This window comes from Ammospiza caudacuta, chromosome 2 (assembly GCF_027887145.1).
Source record: "Ammospiza caudacuta isolate bAmmCau1 chromosome 2, bAmmCau1.pri, whole genome shotgun sequence".
In the NCBI taxonomy this organism is placed as follows: domain Eukaryota; kingdom Metazoa; phylum Chordata; class Aves; order Passeriformes; family Passerellidae; genus Ammospiza; species Ammospiza caudacuta.
The window spans coordinates 51,624,702-51,650,932 of NC_080594.1; the positions used below are offsets into that span (position 1 = coordinate 51,624,702).

General features: G+C 35.8%; 1 protein-coding gene across 6 annotated transcripts in view; it reads left to right on the forward strand.

Moving 5' to 3' along the window:
* PAN3 (poly(A) specific ribonuclease subunit PAN3) overlaps nucleotides 1-26,231 on the forward strand; it is a 79,243-nt gene that overhangs the window by 42,137 nt on the left and 10,875 nt on the right. For 5 of the 6 annotated variants that reach the window (XM_058824831.1, XM_058824830.1, XM_058824832.1 and 2 more), the window contains 9 exons: nucleotides 799-949; nucleotides 8,867-9,114; nucleotides 9,675-9,779; nucleotides 10,471-10,528; nucleotides 11,616-11,777; nucleotides 11,940-12,056; nucleotides 12,163-12,264; nucleotides 20,051-20,216; nucleotides 20,631-20,718. In XM_058824831.1, coding sequence (XP_058680814.1) covers nucleotides 799-949; nucleotides 8,867-9,114; nucleotides 9,675-9,779; nucleotides 10,471-10,528; nucleotides 11,616-11,777; nucleotides 11,940-12,056; nucleotides 12,163-12,264; nucleotides 20,051-20,216; nucleotides 20,631-20,718 — 1,197 coding nt within the window. Of the gene's footprint in view, nucleotides 1-798; nucleotides 950-8,866; nucleotides 9,115-9,674; nucleotides 9,780-10,470; nucleotides 10,529-11,615; nucleotides 11,778-11,939; nucleotides 12,057-12,162; nucleotides 12,265-20,050; nucleotides 20,217-20,630; nucleotides 20,719-21,224; nucleotides 21,377-26,231 lie in introns of all 6 variants that reach the window. The other variant, XR_009275996.1, reaches the window with a different exon arrangement.

A 26,231-nucleotide genomic window follows, 5' to 3' on the forward strand; every position in this document is an offset into this window, starting at 1 on the left:
TTGTTCCACTCCTGTCATTTGTAATTGTCTGTCCAATGATAAGTGTTTTGCCTTCAGAGCTCTAACTGGGATTTTCTTTTTCTAACCCTCTGTGCCCTAAATCAAACAAAAACCTCACCTCAAAACAAACACCACGATTCCAAACTACAAAACTGTCTGTTACTGATTTTAATAGAAATTAAAAATTGCTCTTGTATTAGTTTTATGTACTAACAAATTGATGATGTTTGGCCATCATTCTTCTTCTGTTTTTTTCCATGGCACCAAATTAGACTTTATTACTAGGGGTGCTAGATAAATAAAACAGGTAATTAAAGCAGAAGTTACCTTCACAAAAAAGCTAAACATACAGATCTGTATGAAATAGAGGCAGGGGTGACTTTTCTACTAGGAATCATTTTTACACCTTTAATTGGAAATTGCTAGTTGGTTTGAGACAAAATTGCTGAAGTCGTGGGAGAACAGTCTGTGCAGTTGTGGCAAAGCTTTCTCAGTGTCAAGTCTGTTCTCCAACTTGTAATGTAATGCTTATGGAAAGCCTTTTGCAAAATGTTGTATGAATTTGTAGACCAGCTGCTCATATGGAAAGTTTGCTTCTAACACTTCAGACATAAGCTTAAAACATGTCTAAATTTGATCATGCAGACCAGCTTCCAGTATTCTTTGTTCTCTTCAGTAAGCTGTATGTACTGTAAAAATACTCCTTGTACTAGTAGGCCTGTCTAGAAAGTATTTTCTACCAAATAAATCCCTTCTCATTTGAAATAAACATTGAATTTATTATTTGTTTTTAAACAGACACCAAATCCTTCTGCAAGTGAGTTTATTCCTAAAGGAGGATCAACCTCCAGGCTGAGTAATGTATCCCAGTCAAGTATGTCTGCCTTCTCTCAAGCCTTGTTCTCTCACCCCTCCGTGGGAAGTCCTGCTACTGCTGGGTTAGCACCAGGTAAGTTGAGAGTAATGATTTCTAGTACAGTGTGGTATAGGTGTAGCTACCTCCTACTTCAACTCTTAATATTAAGGCAATCATTAAAAAGCAGAGGAACTTTGGATTTATATTCCAGTAGTATGGAAATCACACTGCAGGCTGTGAAATCTGCTCAGCCACAGCAGCTTTGAAATTAACAACTTACTCTGCTCTTTTTGGGGAAAAAGGTTGCTGAGTTATCACATACTGTGTCCTGAGTGGTTCCTGCCAGAGCAGTACCTGGAGAGGATTTATACTATCCATAGTCTAGAATTGCATAATAGTCTACAATGCATATGATCTTGGTTTACTGCACACCAATGTGCTCTTTTTATATGTTTCTAGACTGTGTGATGTAGAAGTATTTTTTTGTTATTAATGAGTACATATGAGGATTTAAAAATCTGGATTAAAAACACAAAGTAGAAGACAAGCTAATTCTATAATACTGTGCCTTGCAAAATAGTGTTAATTTTTATTGTATCTGTCACATGTAATCTCACTTTTAAGACTTCTAATTTATAGTTATTTCCCAGGTTTAAAACTCTTACTGAAATGTGTCCCGTGCAGTTATGTAATTGAGTGACAGATTTTTTTTTTTACACATTTGAAAAGTTCAAGCCCTTCATGCATCTTTTAGTCTTCTGATCTTAAGGTGTTAACTTATTTAAACAAAATTAATAGAATTAAAATTAAAATATTTTTAGTATATAGCTATCAGCAAATCTGGATATTCACACTGCAGATTCTTTAATGAGTTTCTGTATGTACTTAAACCTCCAGAAGTCTCTTGTGGCTACCGAGAGCCATTAGGTAATTGCCAAAAGGCGGATGGACAAATGCTATAAATGATTTTTTTAAACATCTATTGGCAATTACCATTTATTAAAATGAACTTCAGTCTTTCTTGATGCCAGTGTCAATGTGAAAGAAGCCAGCATTAAGCTTGCATGTGAAAACATAGAGCAGGCTAGGACAGATTGATACTTCTGCTGACCAAATGAACGTGTTGTGGTACTGTGTCTGCTTGATCCTATATTGTGCTGTACCGTCTTATTGGAAAACTGTTGTGTTTATATGCCTCTCAGCCTTGTCACCTGGATTGAAAAGTGTATAAAGGATTAAATAGAATACAGTAAAATGATCTACTTTTGGAAAGTGTCCAGTGGGGTCTCAGAGGGATCCTTCACAGTCCAATTTCTTTACTATCTGTAAGTAATACTTGAAAGGATAAGTAACACTGATGAAAGAAGTTCACACAACAATTTCAGGTCCTAGAAATAAATACAGATACCAATGCTGCATACTTTCTAGCCTCAAATACTATTGTTTGTTTGTGGACAAGAGGGATGGGGGAGTGTTCATAAGAGAGAACTTCAGGCAGAGTTGGCTTGTTTCCCTGCTCTTCCTGTATAAATAAAATGAAAATATAGTTAAAAGTAAGGACCTTGGTTGGATTCTCTGTATTTTTCTAGAAGCGTTTCTTCTTTCACTAAGTGCAGAATTCTCTGAACCTAAGTGTCCTATGTAAATACTGCTCACAGACTTTTATTTTTATTTAAATGTCAACATTAAAGCTGTCAACAGGATCCATGCACAAAAATTCCTGTTACCTCAAGGTCAGCTAGGAGGTGCTCTTTCTAAAAAATTAGGCTCCTAAATAAGAAAGCAGTATCTTTGTGTGGGGAAACTTCACCACTTAGATCATACTGGGTAACAGAATGAAAAAATACTGAAGTACATTCTGAAGTTGTCATGAAAAAATGGTTGAGATATGTTAGTTTTCAATAAGTGAAAACAAATTCAAATAAAAGCCATGTAAAGAGTTCATAAGAATTTTCCTTTGAATAAAGATAAGTCTCCTTCTAGTTAAAGGGTGAATACTCTCCAGTAGAATAACTTTGCGGATTTAAGTATTTATGTGAGATTAAGATTGCTTATTGTAATTTACAGGATACTGGAGGAAGTCAAAATTTCATGAGAAATAAGGAAATGTAGTAGGAGTATTTAAGACTGCTATAGTTTTATTCACCCATAACAAAGTAGGTAAATTATGAAAACAGTCCTTTGATTTCCTTCCTGATGATAAAAAAATGTAAGTTCTTTCACATATCTAATTTCTGAGATTTTCCTAAAGGTAGGTGCAAATCAAAACCACTTTTGACATCTAGTATTTCTTGTCCTTTGGAAATAATTTGTTCTGCCTGTCTTGTCAACAGTACTGCAGAAATACTGAAAAATATGACAGGGGAAATGTAAAATACTTTAGTGGGTAACTTGTTGGATCCATGCCTGACGTATTGATTAGAATGTAGCATGGAAGAAGGTTACTCCCGCATTCACATGTTTATTTATGTAAGTGCTTTCTAGGGTTATCTCAACATGAAGTCATGTTCATCTTGGTGGCCTTTAATAGAGTATGGAAACAGAGTGATATGAAGTGTGACTTACACAAGTGGTGGGAGAAAATTGTTTCACTGAAGAGTTATAAACAGATCTCCTTTACCATTTCCAAACTCTTTTTCTGTAAACTCACCTGAATACTACCTTATTGCTCCTCCCTTTCCTTGCTAGCAAACACACCCTGTTTGTTATTTGTGTGGGAAATCTAGTAAGAAGTTGACGATCTTCAAATAGCACTTTTGCTTACAAGTTTATCTTACCCAGCCCTGCGTAGCTGTGTTAGAGTATTGATGCCATTAAATATGCAACACAGTGTATGAAAGAAATTCATGAATGTCATTGAAGTGATAAGACGTCATTGCTGTGTTGAACTTGAGGGAGAACAGATGTATAGCCCTCAGTAGTGAAAAATGTCTCAGTTATATCTAAAGAATTATGCCTTTGTTGCTGATGGAAGTGACAGCAATTTGCTGTTACTTTTATATTTAGTCCAAGTTAGATTCTGAGCTATGCAGAATGTAGGAGATGCCGCTTCTGCTGCCAGTCTGAACCTGCAGGCTTAGGAGCCAGGAGTGTGAAGGTGCTGTGCTTGTGTCCAGTTGACACATCTCCATTGTGATGAGCTTCAGGATTGTAGCTCTCAGAGCCCACAGCCCCAGCTGGAGATGGAGCACTTTCAGCTGAGGTGGTTTGTGTGGCTGAAGGCCCCAAGAGCTTCCAGCCTCTTGGATCAAATGTGGTGCAGAGGAAGTTGTACAGCTATTCCACAATAATGTAAGAAGAGAAGAAGACAAAGAGACTTTATTAATCTTATTTTCCCAATTGAAACTGAAGAGGAAGAATTGATGATACAAATTGTTTAGGGAATGAAGCAGATTTAATTAACTTGAAAATACACAGCTACAATGCTAATGACCTGATACAAAACTTACAATAAAAGGAAATAGTTAATGAATTTAGGGATGCTACTTTAAGTTCTTGAAATAATCTGATATTATAATTTACATTGCTTTGTCATTCTTCACAATTTACCTGGTAGTCTGTGGTGTCTCTAAAGTACAGAACATTAAAGTGATGAAATATTAAATGTTTAATTTTTCACCTCTGAATATGTTACAAGCATTAGAGACATGGGGATATGGTTGTAAACTAGTAAATTTGTAGGCAAAACTTGAAGGTTTTTTAAAACCTTTAATGTTGTAGGCCAGCTGATTTGCATACACCTGAGCTTAATGAAATCCTGCCTCGCTAAGTTGTGAGTTCTCATTAAATCAAAAAGTTGTAGATACTGAGTCATGAAGAAATCATGCTTAATGCCCTTTGATCCTGATTATCTGTGTGAATTATCAGATTCAAAATACACTGTAGCTTTTAATTCAAATACATTGTGTGCTACTAAGCTTTATTAGAAACAGTAATCTCATAAAATGTCTTTGGGCATTGTCTCAAATGCATGTCAAAGTCTGCCATTTCCCTTTCCTCAGTCACAATGAAACTTCAAAAATAAAAAACAAGGCAATAAATGAAAATATGAGAATAAGAGGGATATGTAAGTATCTCTCTTTACAAGAAGGCATCAGGAGCTGCAGGTGTGTGTAGGTAGCCTGCACATTCACTGTGAATATTGGGAAAAGATCTTCAAATCCCACAACCATTTCTGTGTTGGTGTGACGACACCATGACAGCTGCATACCCTAACACCTCTTTTTAGATAGAAAAGTTAAAGAAGCCCTTTCCCCTTGCAGTTCATATTTTAAGATTGTATTTGACTTCTTGATGAAGTGTATTAAGATTCCCCAAGACAAGGAATGGGGAGGAACAATTAGAAACAGGCTTTTTGATGTCTGTCTAGTATTCCTGTTGGCATTTGAATTTTGATGCAGGGGAATCTTGAACCCTCTCGTAGGGAAAGATTAATATTATTTGTCAAGATCACTGATAGGAGTGAGATATCTATCTATCTATCTATATGTATACATGTGTGTATGTGTGTATGTATATATATATATATATATAAATCATAAGTAGGTTTTTAAATGCTCATTTTTTGTTAGGCCCTTAAGTGAATAGACATTTTTATAAACTGTGCTATTAAAACCAGCCTAATTCTGTGAGGTCTGGTTCCGTTGTTACTATTGCATGTTTAGTAACATCTTTTTCCTTGAGGATTAGTCAGTGGAAATATATAATCACTTGTTAAAAAAACTATTTTTCTTTTATTTTCCTCTAATTTCATTTGTTATGGTTAAATATTACTATTAGTATGCTTTTAATTTCCTGAAATACTAATGAAGTTGGTGATATCTGCTTGAGTTTGTGCACTCTTTCAGTTGCCTGAAGTACTTAAATATGCAAAGCTGCACTGTATTAAGTGGGGGTTTTTTTGTGGGTTTTTTTTTTTTTTTCTTTTTTTTAATTTTTTTGTTATGCTGGGCTTTCAGTAGTTATTTAGATTGTGCAGAATGTAATGCAAGTCTCTCAGAAGAATCTGTAACCTTCAGTATTTGTTTTCTCAACCTGTCCATACCTAACACGTCAGTAGGAGCAAAATTCTTGTAGCATGTGTAGTATGTTCTAGTAGAATATAACCAGACTCTGGTCAAGCTTCTTTCATCTCCTGAAGTCACTATGCATATTGGCAAATGAGGAGGCCATATGTTCTGCCTGCCAGATGATTTTCACTGAACTCTCAATGTCCTTTCTGAGGAGACCTAACTAGACTGGAAGGCCATCTGAAAGGATTTGTGTGATGCTGTGATCCTTTACTTTCAATCTTGCATTAATACCTGTGCAAAGACATGAAGGATTTGTGTGTGTAACTATTCTTTGGCAGGAATAAATTTTTTTTAAAAGTAAATCTTAAAGTGGAAATTGTTTGAAATTGTATCTCTAAAAATCACCAGAGATCTTTTTTTTTCTGGGAAACTTGTAGCAAAAGGTTACAGTATAATTTTAGTGAGTTGCAATCTTGACTTTTCTGTAAGGTATTACTGAGTGTCTTGTCTTGTACTTATAGTGTTTATTTGAAAGCAGAGAGGTCTTTGGTTTATTTTCCATCAATACATATGAAGGCTGCTGAGTTCTTATTTCCTGATCCCTACAGTTGGCTGTTCTATTGAGTTACTCTTGAAGCCATTTATTCCTGTGTGGGTTGAGATGATGTGCTTGCGAGGACTTTAGTTAATACAACTTTATTGGAATAGAGTGAAAAAGACATGTCACTAACTTTCCATAGATGAAGACAATTCTTAGTTATCATTAACTGTAGAGTTGCTTCAGTTTAATGGCCACTTTAGTCATCCTTCAGCTTTTAATACGTTGTTTTCATTTGAAATTGATCTTTCCCCAGTGGATTAAGAATGCATTTGTGTTTTACTCTTTTGTTAAAAATGTAACAATATTTACAGAGCTGTTGAAATATTGAAGTATTACTCAGTCACTCAAGGTAACTTTTCCCTTAATGAAAATTTACTTTCTTTTGTAGTATAAATTGGTACTATCAAAATATGTAACATTTTACAATCATACAGTTAATTTCTAAACAGATTTTTAGGAGACTGTGTATGTTACCATTTAGCAGTGCCTATTATAATTAATTTTTTAAGTTAGTACACTGATCAGCAATATTTTACAATACTGCTTATCTATAAGATGTGTGTACACACATGTATGTGTATTAATACAAAGAAAAGTTCTAGCCTAGAAAAGTGCAGACTTTTATCCATCCATATTCTTATAATTTACAGTTTTATAAAAAGAATAAGTGGCTTAAGGGACGCAATTAAAAAAACGGCATATGATTTGACTAGTTACATTTAAAAAATCTTGTTCATTTTGTTGGAACTATTCATTTTTGGGGAACAAAAGAGAATTGTGCTGAATTAATAAACATGGCTTTTGAGATGTCAGAGGAGTAAATGAGAGGAGCTAAATGAAAGGTTACAAATATTCTTTTAATATCATTAGGGTAATATAGCTTCAAAGTAATTTTCCCAAGGTACTGATTACTTGTTAATACTGAAACTTACATGCTTTTGTCTTTTGTTTTAAAAAAGAAAAAAATAAAATGTAGGGGGGATGAGATTACTTTAGGGACATGATACGAGTGTGAAATCACTCCTACACATTACTGATGATGCATTTTGAGAACTCTGCATACAGTAACTCATGATTGAAGTTAAATAAATTAGTTTATGTAACTAAAAAGTGTGTATGCAAAAAAAAATTCCTCTCGCTATTATTAGTTGGATATTTGCTTAAATTACTCTGGTTACTAGAGTTTACGTAATTAATTTAATCAAATAACTGAGTAATAACTAACCATTCTTAATTAGAGAAGAATTCTCAGCTGTCATCAGAATGTTAAATATGAAAGCTGTGAATCTTCTATTCTTTCAAGGAAAATATTTAGTATGACTAATACAATTCTGACTGTATAGAAAAGAAAGTACATCCCAGACTGAACTGAGCAATAATACCTTTCAAAGATGTTTTCCTTAGTGTTAATCTGAACATCTGAATATGTCAGATCTTCTGCTAGTAAGTAACTCTGCAAGGAGTTTTTTTGAAGGGTTATCTCTTCCTCAGCAGCACCCTGGAATGTCTAATTTGCACCTAATTTTTATAAGTAAGCAAATCTGAGAGTTCTGGATGCAATAGCTCTTGAAGTAATTAGACTGTTTGGTAACTAAAAAGTGTGTATGCAGAAAAGTTGCCCTTATTTTTTTCATTAATGCACTTTGTTTAGAAACAGAGTTTCTCAGGCATCAGTGGAGTTGCTCCTGTAATGTTGAAGGTGAACACCAGCCAATAAAATAATTTCAAATAAATTAGAAAATTCCAACAGGACTGTTTAATAGACTTAATATCATGAGATGTAATCTATTTTTACATATCAAATAGATCTTTTGGAGGATGTCTTTTAAATACAATAATTATAGGAAAATAGGTAATTACTCCGCTGAAGTTATTATTAGTAGCATATCATGTACTATTCACACACTTATTTATGAGCTGTATTACTGGAGACATTTATAACTGTGGAGTTCTAATAAAAGGTACATGCATAATTAGGTGAAGTGAGTTACAGCTAAGCAAACTCCATTGACTGCTCCTGTAACTGTTAAGTAAACATTCACTTACATAGTCATTAATATTTTATCTTTCTGCAGTTTAGTGAACTGTCTTTTAGACACAGCATTATTTTGACTTGTCTTCCCTTTTCAGCTACTTATGTTTTTCATTTCAGTTCTTCATGTGTATATTGTAAGTTCCCAAGCCCTATTTCTCTGCAATAAACAAAAATTTTGGGGGAAAGATACTGGTTCAGTCATGCTCTTACTGTCTTATCTCTCAAGGATTTCGATTATCTATACAAAGAGTTAAGTGTCTCACCTGCTCAGAATGTTGCTGGTAGTGAAGGCTGCTTTTCTGAAATTGCTAAATTTTTTTGATGACAGATTTATCTAGAATGTCTTCTTGTATTTCTTTAAGGAATGTCACTGTCAGCAGGATCTTCTCCTCTTCATTCTCCCAAAATAACTCCTCATACATCTCCTGCTCCTCGAAGAAGAAGTCATACTCCTAACCCAGCAAACTATATGGTGCCTACTAGTGCCTCTGCGTCTGTCGCTAACGCTGTCTCTCAGCCTCCATCTACTGGCCAGGTGATCCAGAAGGAAACAGTGGGTGGAACCACATACTTCTACACTGATACAACTCCAGCACCTCTCACAGGAATGGTATGTTGGCTTTCAGTACACAGCTGTCTGGAGTTTGTAAGTGCTGAATTGGTTGATACTACAGATGTTATTTTTAATGCTATAAATGGCTTATTCTGTATGAAGGTGAGGCCTTTTAGTTATTTTAGTTGTTATCCAAAAATATAAGGACCAGAGTAATTTTTGTATATTTCTACAGTTGTGTGGAGCTTTCTGGGGTTTTAACATAGCAATAGCAGGAAAGCATTCTATGTCTCAGTGGATACATGCATAATGAGAAAACATCAAAAAGTCTAGATTTTTTTTTGATAGGTTAAATAGCTCTTATATTTACAGTGATGGAGAAAAAGGCAGTTACAAAACTGTGAAAATAACTGCGTACATACATATATACACATACACCTCCCTCTCCCTTGAAATCTTTAGAAGTGAATACCACATAAAAAATTGTAACATACCTGACAATATATTTGTAACTTGTACATGAGGATTTCGTAGTTTGAACTGAAAGAGTGAGAAAACTCTTCATTTACTTTATCCTTATGGACTTGAAAAAGATTCTTGAATTATTTTATTTTTAGGTTTTTCCAAACTACCACATCTACCATCCAGCTGCACCTCATGTTGCTTACATGCAGCCAAAAGCAAATGCACCTTCCTTCTTCATGGCAGATGAGCTCAGACAGGTAAGATGTTAGAGAGTTTAAAGGAAAATTTAATATCTTGGCAAAAAATAAACAATTGTTAATGGTAGAACAGAAATAGACACTTGCAATATGTGCAGTCATTTTTCCCTGTGGAGAATTTGGAAAATCAAATCTTGTAATAAGTGGAGTACAACAGAGGGTGGGGGTGAGTTACAACATATATGACTGCAATCTAATCTGCATGCCATGATTTACTATTCAGCTCAGTACTATTACTGATGTGGTTTTTTGGCATGCATGGGTTTATTTTTGTAACATTATTTTAGGCTGCAATACTATTCAGTTTGAAAGTCTCCCACTGAAATGGAAGTGTATGCAGGTGTTAGTTGAAGAGCTCTGCTCAGGGTTCATCATCTCAAGGCTGGCTGTGAGTGTTATTAATTTCAGCTTTACTGTAGTAGCGGCCTTTGTCAGTGCCAGCTATAGCAAATGTCTTCTGAAGCTCCTTCAAGAATTTAGGTATTTTATCATTCAAATTTTCAAACTATTGCTCTTCTGACCTTCTCTACCCTAGACACTTGCATTAATTCTTTATTTTAGTACAGGTAGTACTAGTGCTAGTACTTTTGAAGTACTAGATGCTAGTACTTCAAAGACAGTGTTTTCTTAAATTTTCAAAACTAATGAGCTGCATTATAATGTTCAAAACTTAACTTAATTTTTCCTTCAGGAACTCATCAACAGACACTTAATAACTATGGCCCAGATCGATCAGGCTGATATTCCTGGTAAGTAAGTTTTCCTCAAAACTCTAAACAGTGATCATGTTTTTCTGCAATCATGTACATTCATGTATATTAACAACCTCTTACAAAAGCTGCCACCTGTTTTTATTTTTTCATGTAGCTTTACTCATCGGCCTGGGCCATGGTTAACCAAATGCAGTGTTTCAGAAATATGAATTATTCTTTCTGTCTTCTGTTGTAATTTTCTTCTGTTTTGAAATTCCTTAATGGTTAGGAATAGTTCAAATTGCTGACAAAGGAAAAATCATTAAGGCAGTTAAGCCCTGTGATGAACAGTTTTGTATTTGTAGGTATTAGGTACTTCTTTAAATGATGCATATATTTTCAAAGGTAGTGTGTGAACTAGCAAAGCAGTTTGTTTTGAAGTGGCTTTGCTGGTATATCAGAGAAGGCTTTGTGCTAGGTCAGGCAGAAGAACCATATACTATTTACTGTGATTTGGCTTTTTTTATTCAGCTTTATTTAAACAATTTTGCTTGCACTATCTTCTCAAATGTGTGCATACTATAATAATGATGCAGTTAAAAATGCAGTTTAGTGTTTTAATCCTGATGAAGTGCGAGGGTAATCTCTTAATCTGATTTACAAACCTTTAGCACTTCTCTCTCCCTGTTTTATAAACCAGTATATTAAAACACGTAAGACTGATACTTGCTTTTTTTCTGAGGAAAATGTGGTTCTTACCATGGTATGAAGTCTGCATTGAAATTGGTGCTTATTATTGAATCAGTGTAGGAAAAACACCAAAGAAATGTCATTCATAAGGGTGAATTTCTAAGGTAAATAAGAAAATGGCAGATGGAATGGAAATGGCATATATTCTGTTGATTTTACTTGGTGTAACACTTTTTCTGAAGACAATAATTTTAGTTCAGTGGGATCTCTTTTAGGAACCTATGAATATGTTGGTGTTAAAGCAAAAATAGTGAATTTTAACTTCACATGTGCCTAAAAGATGATGGAGATAATTTAAATATTACTGGAAGTAATTTTAATTTTCTCTGCTACTTAGTAATTTTCTCAAAGTCAGCTGAGGCCTAACATGTTTCTGTGTATAAACTGATTTTAGCAGTTCCTGCGGAAGTGGACAGCTACCACAGTCTCTTTCCTTTGGAACCACTGCCACCGCCCAATCGGATACAGAAAACGAGCAACTTTGGGTACATTACATCGTGCTATAAAGCCGTAAATAGTAAAGATGACCTGCCCTATTGCCTTCGGAGGATACATGGTGAGAAACATCGAGTTGTCTCAGTAGGACTAGCATTCCAGAGTGTACCAGTCATATTTTAGTATCTGGTTCCTTCTCAGCAGTTTCAGACTAAATGCTGAAGTAAAATTTTCTCATTCTAAACATTATACTTTAAACCATGGGTTTTATTTTTTTCCCTAGGTTTCCGTCTTGTTAACACAAAGTGCATGGTATTGGTTGACATGTGGAAAAAGATTCAGCACTCAAATATCGTAACTTTGCGTGAAGTGTTTACCACTAAAGCTTTTGGAGAACATTGTAAGTTTTTCTTTTTTCTTCCCCCTGCCCTTCCCCCCAGTTGATGTGTGGATACTTCTTTCAAATATGTTTGAGTTAGTAAATATCACCTGTTTCTGTTTTTAAGCTCTAGTGTTTGCGTATGATTTTCATGCTGGAGGAGAGACTATGATGAGCAGACACTTCAATGACCCTAGTGCTGATTCTTATTTCACAAAACGGAAATGGGGTAAGGAAACCACACTATGATACAATACTTCTACACACTGTTTCAGCAGTAAACACCTGGTCACAAACCGTTGTTCAGCTTAATTTTTTGGCTAATCATGCCATTAGCTGATTGACATGAGAGCGTTCTTCTTCACCTCCTGTTTGTAAAATCTTTTAAAATTATCAAACAAATATAAAATTGATGTCAGCATGTAAGGGAATTACAACTCTCTGAGAGAAAAATAAGTTGGAGCAAAACTGGGAGCCAGGAGCTCTAGTGTCCTTGTTGCAGGTCTATCACCAGGTAACACCTACCGTTTAATGGCAATAGTTCCAAAATTCAGAAGATATGCTGTGCCAATTTGGTGCTTGCTGTTTAGGTGTCCTACCATTCTGGTTTTTTCCTCACTATGAGGAATCATTAAACAGTATTTTATTTGATGATTTGAAATGTGAACTACTAGTTAAGACAAGAAATTGATTGAAAAATCCCTGTACCTTATTCTTTTCAGACACCAACTTCACTTCTTAGGTCTGAAATTTTTTTAATGATGTTTATACATAGATTCAATGGAGTCACTACATAAGCATTCTTAAATGAAATCTGTCACAGGATGGTCTATAGCTCAGCAACTGGCGCAGTAGAGCCCATATGCTTGTGGCTAAAGCCTTTTCCTCTCCAAAACACTGTGCTGTCAATCATTCTTCCTATTAGGACCAGTTTGTGACCCCTGCAGTCTTACAAACTGCAGTCAGGTGTTGGCAACACAAACAGTGCCATGCTGAGAAAGAGAGGTGGTCACTGCTTAATGCAATCACAGAAAGACTTAAGATAGAAAAATACCCTGCAGAGCTTTTTTGCACCAACTTCTTGCTTGATGCAGGACCAGCCCTGAAATTAGATACAGCATTAAAGATGACCAGATGACTGTGACGTGGCCTGCTTTTTTTTTTTTTTTAGTTAGAGAAGATCTTCCCTAAATGTCTTTAGGCTGCCAGTGTATGAAGAGAAGCAGAAGCTAAGGTTTTTTTCTTTCTCGTGCCTTTTGAAATTAGAGCTTTTAGCTGTGAATTCAAACTGTTTCAGAGGTTGACATCTAGAACTTCACTTGGATATTTTTTACATCAGAGCACAGTGGTTTGGTAGTGTGTGAATATGTTGAAAGGCTTGAAGAAAACCTTTCATACGTTCAAAGACTTGTGGATACCTTAAATACTGCATAATTCTCTCTGACTTTGCACTGAGCTGACCATTTTAAGTGGAGATGGAACTTGATTTCACCACTGATTTTGGTGGTAATATCTCAGATGGAGGAAACCCCAGTTTGATGTGTCATATCCTGTGGCAAATCAGAGTGTAATTACAGATTCAATGAGCCTGATGTGAAACTAATTTGGTGAGATAAAACTGGAAGATCTACTGCTAGGGTAATGGCTGTTACGTGCAGGACTAGGCTCCTGAGTGTTTCCCAGTCATGATTTTCAATTTCCATGTGAATCAGTCCTTGTTATGTTTTTGTATCTGTTTAGAGAATCATAGTAGAATGATGTCTGTTCTAGATAAAATAATAAAAGTTACATAAAATTATTGGGAGCACATTTTTTTGTCATACTGGAAAATAATTAAGTTACGGACCTATAAAGGGCAGTCATGTCTCATTAATCTATCAAAGTTATTTAAAGGAAGATCGAGCAGATAAGACCTTGGAGTTTTCAATGAAGTCCAACAGAGTCTTTAAAAGAACCTAAGAAGTCATATTGCAGAGAAGGTTCTCAGTTAGGTTAATGCCTGGTTAGAATATTAGAAACAGAGTGAACAGTGAAGATCACTGATGGGTCTCACAAGATGATGTCCTGGGAGTTGTATTTCTTAACACATTCACTTGTTTGTTCTGAAGATAAATTGTCTGTCAAACTTTGCTGGTAATACCAAATTATTTGGATTGTTGAAAACAAAGGCCAGTTGTGATTGATTGCAGAAGGATCTTACAAGACTAGAACTCCTACTGATAATACAGCAGGTGATGTAATGTAAACCAATGTGATCAAAGGAAAAATGGAACTAGCTTTAAACATGAAGTGATGGCCTCTGTTGTGACTGTTGCCACTCAGTAGTAGGTCTGGGACCACGGTTAAGTGCATTGAAGAAAATACTGTCCTCTTGCTGAATAGCTGTAAATAGGAAATAGATTGATGTAGCTTATTAAGAAAAGGGCAGTGAAATGGTAGACATTGTATTCAAGTTGTGTGTGCCTGATAGACTTCTCTCTGAAGCTATGTTCCTCCTCATGCATTTTGAAAGGTGTAGAACAGCAGCAAAGAAGTTGAGATGAGGTGACAGGGATGATCAAAGGTGTGGAACAGCTGGATGAAGAACAGCAAAGTGGAATAATGCTTTTCATGCTTTTAAAGATGGAAAGGAATATAATGGGGTTAAAAGTGCCTGGAATATGCTCTGAAAAATCATCTGGAATAACAAAGAAATTAATAAAAAATGTTTATTATTTCTTCCAGCCTAAAACTAAGGATTTACCAATGAAAATAGACAGGTAGCAAATTCAAAACCTAGGCTGTCATGATAGTTAAGCCTTGGAACTTTCAGAGATTATTGTGGACATTTGCCTAAGTTCAAGGGGGAAGTGGGCTTACTCATGGAGGAGAAATATTTGGGGACTGCACAGTCATGATATTTACTTCTGGGCTGCAAATCACTGGAGGCTAATAGAATATTTTACTTGTTTATGTTTATACACTTCAGTATTCATTGCAAGCTGATTTTAGTGTATGTGTCTTTCAAACAGGCTCATGGGCTATCTGGACCCTTTGTTTCACCTACTTCAGCTTCCTTTTATAGGCAGGAATAATCTGGGAAGTTGGAAATAAAACATCAATGTCTGTTTGAAACCAAAGTATTACTTAATTAAAATGAGCTGTTGCAACAGAACTTACAGGGATATGTAGGGAAGATAATTGTCTCCTGACTGTGACAATTACTACCTGCTCTTTCAATATTTTCAGTAGAAAAATTAGGGGAAAAGAAGTCACCTGAATTCCCAAATTTTGTCAAATCTTTCTGCATATCTTTGCTTTGGCCTTTCTTTTTCTTTTTTTTTTTTTTTTTTTGATAGCTGCTGCTCTCTAGTCTGGTCCTCAGTAGAAGGAGCAATTTAAGAGAGAAAAATAAGATTGCATACCTATAACTTGATTTCTCAGAATTGCCTGCCTTCACGGATCCTTTCTCCATCCCCTCACAGAGTTTCTTGGCCGTCTGCCTGCCTAGAGGAGACTCCCAAGAGAAGCAGGGGAATGGATGGAAGTTGGGTACTCTGCAGCATGAGGCCCAGATTAGTACAATTGCTTATAAAGGTTTTAGGAGGCACAACACTGTGAACCTGATCAGTGAACTCAGAGAATTTGATTTCAGGTATGCAACCTTATTTATGTTGAACACTTGAGTTGGCAACATGAGACCTTGATAGTTAAAAGATGAGGATTATGGTTTACATGGCTGTCTTGCATGTCACTGGTGTCAATGTGGTCAGTCTTGGGTGTTTTCTTCTTGCCGTGTTACTAACAGACGCTGTTACAGGACTGCCTTTCTAGAGATTTGGTGTGGGGGAGAAAAATAGCAGCTTACATTTATTTTTATGCTGTAAACTAATGTCTCTGACTTCTGAATGAAGTAGAATTTGTTGCTTATGTTCTTTATTCAATGATACGGCCTCTTCCTTCAGATGGTACAGTGTGATAATCTAACATTGTTCTGTCATATTTTACTAAATTTGCACGGTTTAAAACCAGGAATCTGAATTTTTGTTTAATCGATACTCAAAGTACATTTATTTGAAAAGTTTCTTCTTATATTATTCTCACTTCTTATACTTCCTAAAACATTTCTTCATACTTTAAACATTAAATCTGTTGTTCTGGAACTTTTTGGTATTCTTCCACCTTTCTTATATTTCTTAGCTTCAGACCATAGCATGTATTAGTGCATTTATCTCTGCCAAAATTATGTTCTCTTTGCATTAGCGAGTTAACCCAAAAGTACTGAAATGTTGCTCTTAACAGTCCAATAACTGAATGGTAAACCAATTTCTGAATGTTTTTACTTTAAAACTTAACAGTCAGAAAATCCTGGCAAATTAACAGTAACTATTGGCAGCTGCCAGAAAGGTTTGTCCTGATGAGTTTTTGTGGTTGGCAGAGATGAGCATGCCTTTGTTATGTCCTTTGGTCTGCTTTTAAGCACTCTGAATAATTAAATGCTGGCGTACATGCTGTTAGTAGGAGTTTTCAGCAGCACAGTCTCTGTTTTTCAGCAAACAAATACTTTCTGATGAAGATAAGCATGATCTGGGAAACTTGCTTTGCTTTTGACACACAAAAATGGCCTTCACTGCTGACTTTACAGTTTTTTACATCCCCACGTGCTGAATGTTTCTTTTATAAAATACCCCTTCTATTGAAAAAGAAATAAGTTGTGTGATGACTAGATGAATAGTGTGTGATGAGGAGTAAGAATATGTGAATATTCAAAGTCAGCATGATGTTTTTGAAGACAAAATATGTGACTAATAATTATCCTAAAATACCTTTGCCAAAAGCTGCAACTTTTTCAAAGTAAGTTTGAGTTTTCAGTAGCTTTAGAATATTTACAAAAATACTGCTGCCTTCTTGTAGTTCAGAACCTTTCTGTACATTGAAAATGGGGAAATGTAAAACCAAACCCCAATTTTCCCCGAAGGAGAGATGAAGACTACTGCATTTGTCTTGTTTTCAGTACTTGAACTTGGGAACGCCAAGTAAACACTGTACAATTCATAGTTGTGAATGTAAAAGACTGGTTTACAAGCCTGAGAGTTCAATTTAGTAAACAGCTAAATCTCTCATTGGGTTTTTTTCTTCTTCGTTACTGTGTGAGAATTGCTGTTTCTTGGCATGCTTTCAGTGTTCCTGATGATGTCAAACAGGTCCTACTGCTGGTGTTCCCAGGTCTTCCTTCCCACCCCAGGACTATTCCTGGATTCACACTTGCTCTGGAGAACAGAATTTCATTTGAATAATTTTTTTAAGAAGGAAAAGCTTAATATATGCATGCACACTGGTACAGAGGGTAATTTTTTTGTTCTGTTGTCAACAGCATACCACAGAACTAAAAAGTAAGTGTTAGCATTTTTATTTATTTATGTTTGTCCCAATGTGGCAAGGAAAAATAATGGATAACCTGTGTTTTTGAAATGGCAGGTTTTAAATTTTTAATCTTTTCCATTAGTGGCCATGTTCTACATCACAGAGATGAAATTATAGGGAGAGGTGAATCTGCCATGCAGTAGGTGGGAAGAACACAGTCTGAAATTTTGCTTGTTGTAGCCATAGATTCAGCCTGCGGTGGGAAGCCTTTGCAAATCAACCATGGAATCTCTTAACAAAACACTTTTTCAAGTAATACTGTGATCATTTGGGTAATGGTTACTTACATTCTTGTGCTGTTTTTCCTTGTGTTCAGCACTGTTTGGAAAGCTTTCCAACTGTGTGTTTCTCCTGAAGAGCAAGCTTTTGGGTCTCATTTCCTTGGGTCCTTGCTCAAGTGCTGTCTGCGGCAGGTGTGGTGGGCCTCTTGGGACATACATTATGGTCAGCATTGCAGCCAACTGAACTGCTTTTAATCGTGGTTATTTTGAACAGATAGATATCTGTAAGAGGGTATTTCAAAGCTGATTCTTCCCATGTTTTAGCTTGTACCTTTAGTGTATGTGAATGTGGGGTGCAGCTAACTGGTGTGAAAGCAGCAGCCCAGATTTGGCTGTAGCCTCAAGTAAGTTTTTGCAGTAGTAAAATAACATTGCTGAGATTTTCTGATAGATAAGGAGAAGCTGTGTCAAACTCTGGTCTTTCTGTTTATATTGGACTTTCCCTTGGTTACATTGCCTTAATTTGAAAATCAAAGGGCGGGTGCTCTTATGCATGCACAAAAATAACTGCCAAGTTTCAGCTTTTCTCTCTATGGGATATTATAGCAACATTTCTATTCTGGACTTACTTTGTACAGATGTAACTCTCTTACAGTATCCATGCACATCCCTGTTAAACTTGCTACTCATGTTGCTGTTCACCAAATACAAAGTGCATTCTACAGCAAGTAGTAAAGAGTCTCAGCTAGTACAGGAGGTTGTATCTTCTCAGTCATTTTATAATATACAGGAGGTTGTATCTTCTCAGTCATTTTATAATGTAGTCTTTGTCATTCTGAAGAAGAGAGTGTTATGAGGGACAAGTTTGCTACATGAGACTTGGAATGATGGTTTTTGTGGGAAGTGATTTGCATACTGATTCATCAGGGGGCCAGAAAAAACAAACAATATCTCATAATATTCAGCTTTCAGTAGACATGCCAAGTTTATTGTTTTTTAAAGGAGTCAGCATTTTGATCATCATAATCTAAACCAAAGTACCTTAAACCTGAAAAGCAAACCAAAATTTTAAAAGTGGACAAAACAAAGCTCAAATGAAAGTTTGTAACATTCTCAGCCCATGACCCCTCAGTCAGTAAAATTTCCCAGTAAAAAGTTATCAGGAATGTGTTCCACTGTTTTTCACTGTGCGTGTATTTTGTGTGTGCATATGCATGCAAGTGTACATATGCTTACTTTGATCAAATGCACAGATGTTGATATGGTTATGTAGGAAAAGGGGGGGAAAACCCCCAACCTCAAAAAACAAGAACAAAAACCAAAACAACCCAAAACCCACAAACAAACGAAGAAAAAACTAAAAAGAAATAAATGTTTAGAGAAGAGCACAGTCAGTTCACAGCAAAACCAATCAGTTGCTTGCATGATTTTACTTACTACTGATGATATTACTGGTCTCAAAACAAGCAAAATCAGTACTGAGGCAACCTCTTGAAATATCTCTTGTGGTTTGTAAAATTGAGATGTACTGTCTTACTCTGGATGTATTTTCTTCTGCTTCAATTTTGTGCAAGGCAAACAATGCCAGCTTACTTGAATTACACACATCCTACTTAAAATAACATTTTTTTATCCATAACTTCATTTTTTTATCTGTGACTCAGTATTACTCAAACTGTTTGTAATGTAGGATTTGAGTGTGTGTTTGCAAAGACTGAGTTTTACTTTTGAAAGGAATACTAAAAATTCATTTGGAAGGAGAGTAATGCATTTCTTTCATATGACCCATGGAGTAGGGGTCATGCAGTGATGACTTGACAGGGAGCTGTGTCACAGCAGAATGTAAGTGAAGTTGTGTTCAGTGATGTTTAGCCTCCAAATCTTTGTCTGATTTGCTCATGTAAGCTGAAATGAGTTTGTTATTTTTTTCTCTGTTATTTTTTTCTCATTAGATCATAGAAAATGTTTAATTGGGAAGCCTGCCTGCAATAAAGGCAGTAAAATGTTTCCGCTATTGTGGTACATACTCGTTGTTTCAGGACATTGGTGTTTTTACTTCTGAAGTACCTGCATATTGTGATGTACCATCTACTTTGAGAAATTTCCAATCAGTGCTCATTCTCAACTTCAAAACATCATTTCCCTGAATATGAGAATGAAAATAATAATGCCTAATGAATTGTCAGCATTTTCATAAAAACACTATGTGAAACCAACCAATGAAGAAAAATCTATTCCCAAACTCACCTTTAAAGCAACATAGATGTGTCTTTCAAGGACTATTAAGAGTTAAATGAAATGAGGGTGTGAGTTAATTGTATGATTCAAGATGTTGTACTTTGCTTTTTGCACAGCAGCCTTCCATTGATGCTCACAATGTTTTGGTTCTAGGTCAGCATGATGGACCTCTGCCACGGCAGCATGCGGGGTTGCTTCCAGAGTCTTTGATATGGGCATATATTGTGCAGCTCAGCTCTGCCTTACGGACCATTCACACAGCAGGACTGGCGTGCAGAGTTATGGATCCAACCAAGATTCTGGTAACAGGAAAAACAAGGTAATGAAAGCATTCAGTCTCGCTGTGCTCTGGGTTCCTGGCAGCTGCTGACTCTGCACCTGGTACATAAATAGCTACTAAGTTCTCTCAACTGGCCTGAGGCATTGTGCTAAACCTTATAACTTTGGTTTTTTAAAGGTCTTCTAAAACATATTTTGGGAAGACTTATACATTATCCCCAAACTACAGATCAGACCCACTACTATCAGTTTAGAAATTTGTTGATTTATTTGTAAATGGAATACTGTCTGTGCATTTTATCAAATAGTAAAATCAGTCTTTTCTGATTCATAGTAATTTGCTAAGTACTGATGGCTTTTATAATATCAAAAAATTCAATGAATGCTAGAGGAAACATTGAGCAACCAATTAAGTTTAATGGCAATTTTTCCTTTTCTGTTCTTGTTCCTAAAGGTTACGAGTTAATTGTGTTGGAATCTTTGACGTTTTGACATTTGACAACAGTCAAAATAATCCACTGGCATTAATGGCTCAGTTTCAGGTATGACAACACTGCTAGTTAGGTTGGTGGCTTGGCAAAGGGATTACTGCAAACCAGTGTGGTTCCTTTTGGAAGACAAGTACTTTAATTAAACTGTAGTCCAGTGTATCTATCTGTAAATGACTGTATTTTTTTACTTCTGGTTTGATCTTGGTTCTCCCATACACTGTTCAAATTTGCTTATAATTTATAAATGTGAATGCTCTTTTTGGTATTTTCTGCCTCTGAAATTTCAGCAAGCTCACTGAACAGGTTGAACTATAGTATTTAACAAACTTAAGTCAGAAACGACTGGAAATAGAAATTTCTAAAGGAAGAAGAAAAATCTTACATTTAGTGTTAGAGGTAAAAAATAATAATAGTTTTTGCTCTGTCTTTTGTAATTTTAACATAAATAACTAAGTGTTGAATACCTGTTGAGAGGAGTAAGATCTTTCAGTTAACTGCATTTAGACCCTCTCCTCGTGCCAAAAAGATTCTAGTGTATCTTTATTTTGGGCTCCTAGTTTTTCCGTGCTCTCCTGGTGTTCTCTGAAGCGTGGACTCTGCATAATTCCTGAATTAAGAAGAACCCCTTTAGAATTAACAAAAACTGTTCCACAGTCATCTGGAGCATCACTGTGTACAGGAGTGCCTCTTTCCCTAACTTCCCCTCAGGGTAAAGTACATTACTTCAGCAGTCATCACATACCCTGTTTGTACTGGGAGTGAAAGACTACAGTAGGGAGTTGGATTTAATTTATTTTCATTAATTGACCTTATTCACTGTGAAAACTGCTTATTCAGAGTCTTTAAGTAATAACTGAAATGCTTGAACTTTGGCCAGAAGAAACTAGCTCATTGGAGACCATATCCTTGAACATAATAACTTTTTTTTTAATGGTACAGTAAAGCAGTTTTCAGTGTGCTTTGAGGAGTACACCAAAGGATTTCACGCTCACACACACACACTCAGCTATGTATCAGTGGGCTTTTGGTAATAATTTAGTGAAAAACAGTTGTGAGAAGATGAAAATTCAAATAAGTAAGGGATTCCATGCCTAAAAATGTAATGAGAGGGGTTTTATTTAAATCTAAGTACTTCTCTATTTTAATTTCAGCTTGGAAAGGGATCCTCCTGAGATATTATGACATTCAAGTAAAGAAAAACATTTAGAATACTTGAAGATACAAATCTAAAAATACTTGCAGGTACACAAGTCTGTCCAAAGCACTTATCACCATAGCAGCTCAACACGTGGCAGCTGACTTGCTTGATAATGCCTAGTTTTGTTCAGGGGGAATGGCTTTTCATGTTTTATATGTTGTTAATATTCAAATTGTTTAGGTTGCTCTGTAAACCAGAAAATAAATACTCCTAAATACTTAGTTTGAAAGATCTTAATTGCAATTAGTAAATACAGTCTGTTTTTTTCTTTTGCTGTCTTTTCTAGAAAGGCTAGGCTTTTACTGCCCATTTTTTTTCCTTCAGAGGTGCCAAACTGGGTCCATTCCTTGAAATTTAGGGGTCATTTCTCATGCTCTACCTTTGTTTGCCCTAGCCAGATAAAATTACAAAATAACAGCTGCTGCTCATCCTTTTTCCTTTCGATTCATGACCCAGTTCCTGAATTCCTTTGGGACTCCTGTGACTGTTAAAAATATAGGTTATCTCTTGGTTTACTGCCCAGCTAATATGCATTTCCTTGTTGTTGTCTTCAATGGAAAAAGCTATGTTTGTTAGGATTTGCCATTTTCTGGCTATTTCCCATGGTTAATATAAAGAGAGATTTCAGCCAAAACAGTGAGGAGCTATGTAGAAGGAATGCAATTGTTCTTTGCAATCTGTGTTAAGCACATTAATCTATGATCATTTAAGAGTTACATGAAGTCAACAAAAAGGAAGCTAAAAAAAAGTAAATGAAATAGGAATGGCCACTTGCATTGAAAACCAGGGCTTAAACCTGTATAAAATGCAGCATGTGACTTCCTGCCCTGCCCCAGTCCATAAGTCTTGTTTCAGTCAATTGCAAGGTGCAGATGGGAAAGCTAAGTGGTGATACAGGAAACAGTAATAAGGTTTAATAAATATTTCTGTATTTGGAACAAAATTTGTAAGTCCTCCCTTTTACAAAAAAAGAGAATATAAGTTTTAAAAAGGTCTGTAAGGTTACTTTGGCTTAAAGTAAATATTTTCAATTTAGCAAACCAAAATAACTTTCATATGCACCTTCCCAAATTTAAATGAACTAGTTTGAAGAGACATCTCAAGTACTATTATTGACTCTAAAAAAATGCACCAAAATGTAAGAACTTGGAGGTACTTCTAAGGACAATGCTAGAACTTATCCTTTTAAGTGGATCCACAGAATTAGGGTATGAATGAGCTGATACTTATCCAAGCATACCAGTGGATCAGGATTACAAAATAAAAAGTAGTGTTGGTTTCAAAGTATTTTTGGAAAATGGATCCTGTCAAAAAAAAGTTTTATTTGAATAACTTACATGTCTGGCTGATAAAATCAAACGTATTGGTATGTTGAGATATCTATGGCATTTGGCATAGTGGCACATACCTATTCAATTAAAAAAATAATAAAGGGTACCTATGCAATTAACATTTAAATTACTCACTTGACATGCTTGAAATTCACTTAGTAACAGGGAGACATTCATGAAGGTGTCTGGTTTTGAGTTTATCCCCTAGTGCTGGTTTTTAGTGAATGCTATTTAATAGCTCTGTCAATGAACTAAATGCTGATAAAATCCTTACTTGCAAAGCTTTCAAGAGATAGAAAATTAAGTTGGTAGAGGTTACAGTTATGACTTTAATTACTAATTAAATGGTTAATAATTGCATGCAAGGTGCATTTTTGAACAAAAGGCTGCCTGTGCTTAGAAGGTGTAAAGCTTTTCCTTGAAGTTAGGAATCAGCTTAGTGTTACTGCATGGTCACTGTTGATAGTTACCATAGCAGAAGTTTTCTGTCAGATCAAAAGGAACTTACATGATCCATAGGAGCATGCAAACACAATAGGGAATATAAACAAGGAAATTATGTACCTAATATAGATCTGTACCTTGCACTAGCAAGGCTACTACAGGAATGCAGAAAAATATATTTCTGGTGTTCCTGCTGCAAGGAAGTCTAATAGTTCTTGTGTGCCTTTAACCTTTCTTTGCCTAGGAACAGTGAGAGCTGAGTATTTTCATAGGATAGGTTAGGAATTAATAGGCATAGGTGGATTGCTTCCTTACAGAGAAAATGGTGTAACCCAGCTTCAGGGAAGTCATGTACCCTGTCTGAATTTATAGAATGGGTCAGCAGATGGTAGTTTAGTTGCTTCTAAAACAGTAATCTGACTCTCAGAAATCCTAAATTAACGGGATCTTTCCAGCTGGTGATATTCTGATTCTCCAGTCACACAGGAAGAATATTGCCTTTGTACTCTTGTAAAACTTTTAAAATTGGGTATTGTGATAACATTTTCTTTCAGGATTTCAGCTAACAATGAATAGTAAAGTGCCTCCAGAGAGCAGTTCAACTGGCTCAAAATCTGAATTGTCTTACAGAATTACAGTGTCTTATATTGATCAGTCTCTTGACTGAATGCTTGAAGTTCCTAAAATAAGTGGGATGAATCCAAGTCACTTTTGTGTCTAAAATAAGCTAATCATAGGCTGTAATTGAAAAACTTTGTGTTTGGGAGTGCATTGGGGTGTCATATTCTCTCTGCCAATTCTTCTGGTAGATGTGAAACAAACAAAAATTTAAGGTTGCAAATCAAATGCTCAAAACCCCACAAAGCTCAAATTTAAAATTTCCTGTCTGATGTTAAATGTAAGACTTTTTCAATAATTTCCAAAATCTAATGCAAGTGTATTATGAAAGCACTTGGGCAAAGGAAGACAATTTTCATAGGGTCTTGCCTGTGTATTTTCAGTGTCCCAGGGTTGTATGATGATACAGAATTTATATAGGTTATATCCTTCTGAATGACTAAAAGTTGAAATATATTAAGTGTAAAGTAGAGGACTGCAGAAAGAAGTACAACTGTGGTTAATACAAATGCATATTTCTTCCAAGACTTTTTGGAGAAAAAAATCATAATGAAAAGGCCTTTGTCTCAGGTGACACACGTTTCTAGGTACTGCACCAGCAGGAATCCTCTGTTTAGAGCCATACCAGTGTTCCCTGCTGCTGAAATTGACTACTTGTTAGTGGAAGCAAGTTCACACTGAAAAGGGGGTTTAGTGCTCTGATTAACATCTCTTTACCAAAGGAAAAAGGAATGCTAATACTCAGAAATTCTTTGTTGCTTAGGAAATAGTTTAGCAAATGCCAGTCCCACGTCCTTTTCAACCACTTTGTCCATATTTGTCTCATTTTCCACATCCTGTTTCTGTCTTCATTAGTTACAAGAATAACATGCATTTTAATACTTCTGATGTGTTGTGTGTCCATGTTCAAATTGTGCTGCTTAATCATACTTGATATAGGAACAGCAGGGACATTGAGAGACCTGGAAAGGTTTGGTTTTTTTCCCTTTCCCCCAGCACCTGGGAGACGTGGCTTCAGGGAAGGCTGTGCTCAGCTACTGCAGCCAGAGGCAGAAGGTGTGGTTATGCCTCTGGGTGGAACAGCTGTGAGGGGCTGTGGCATGTTCACCATCACAGCACTTTTCTAAAGCTGCCAAATTCTAACCAGAACTTCTCATGCTGCCAGATTTTTTTAGCCTTTCTTACAGAAATGATGGAAGGTGGATTCTTTGTGTGACTGCATTCTCTGCTACGTGGCTTGGCCTTTCTCTAGGCTTTGGAACTGACATTCTCAATTACTAGTAGCTTTTATGTTTTTAGGTTTGCAAAAATATCTTATTTTCTCCAAAAAACTCCAAAACCTCAGGAAAAGTCTAATTTCATATCTGTAGCTGACTGTTAAATTCACTCTAAGGCATGTCCAGCATGTAAGGCTGCAGGTGTTTTTAAGTTTGGCTAAGTTGTGTGCAGCTGAAAGCCTTTCCATGGAAACAATCAGTTCAACTTTTCCTATGAATGTCATTGTTTGCTACTAAATTAGGCTCTTGCTTTTAGCAGTGGGCTTTAAAATCTGTTACAGCTTTTCAAAATCATTTCTCATGGCTGGCTATTAATACTGGCAGAATTTTCTGTTATGGCAAAGCAGACTGTATCCAGCATTCGTCTTTTAAGAGCAGTTCTGCTTTTAACAAAAGTGTTAGTAATGCAAAGGTTTCTTCATAACACACAATGCTGTTCTGTTTGGCAACTGTACAGACCTGTCTAGTTATTTTGCACAGTTCAGATCTTTTCACACTGTCCATCAGAGATTAAAATATTTGAACAATTTGTTATAATGGTGATATCATGTGTTAGAATGTGATATGGATCCCAGTATGGAATTCACACTGGATGGCTAGATTGAAAAGATATGAATGCAGAAAATGCTGGTTTCAGTTTAACAAATAATCCTTTTATTTCTACATCTCGTATTGAGAAGACTTGTTCTGTTTGCC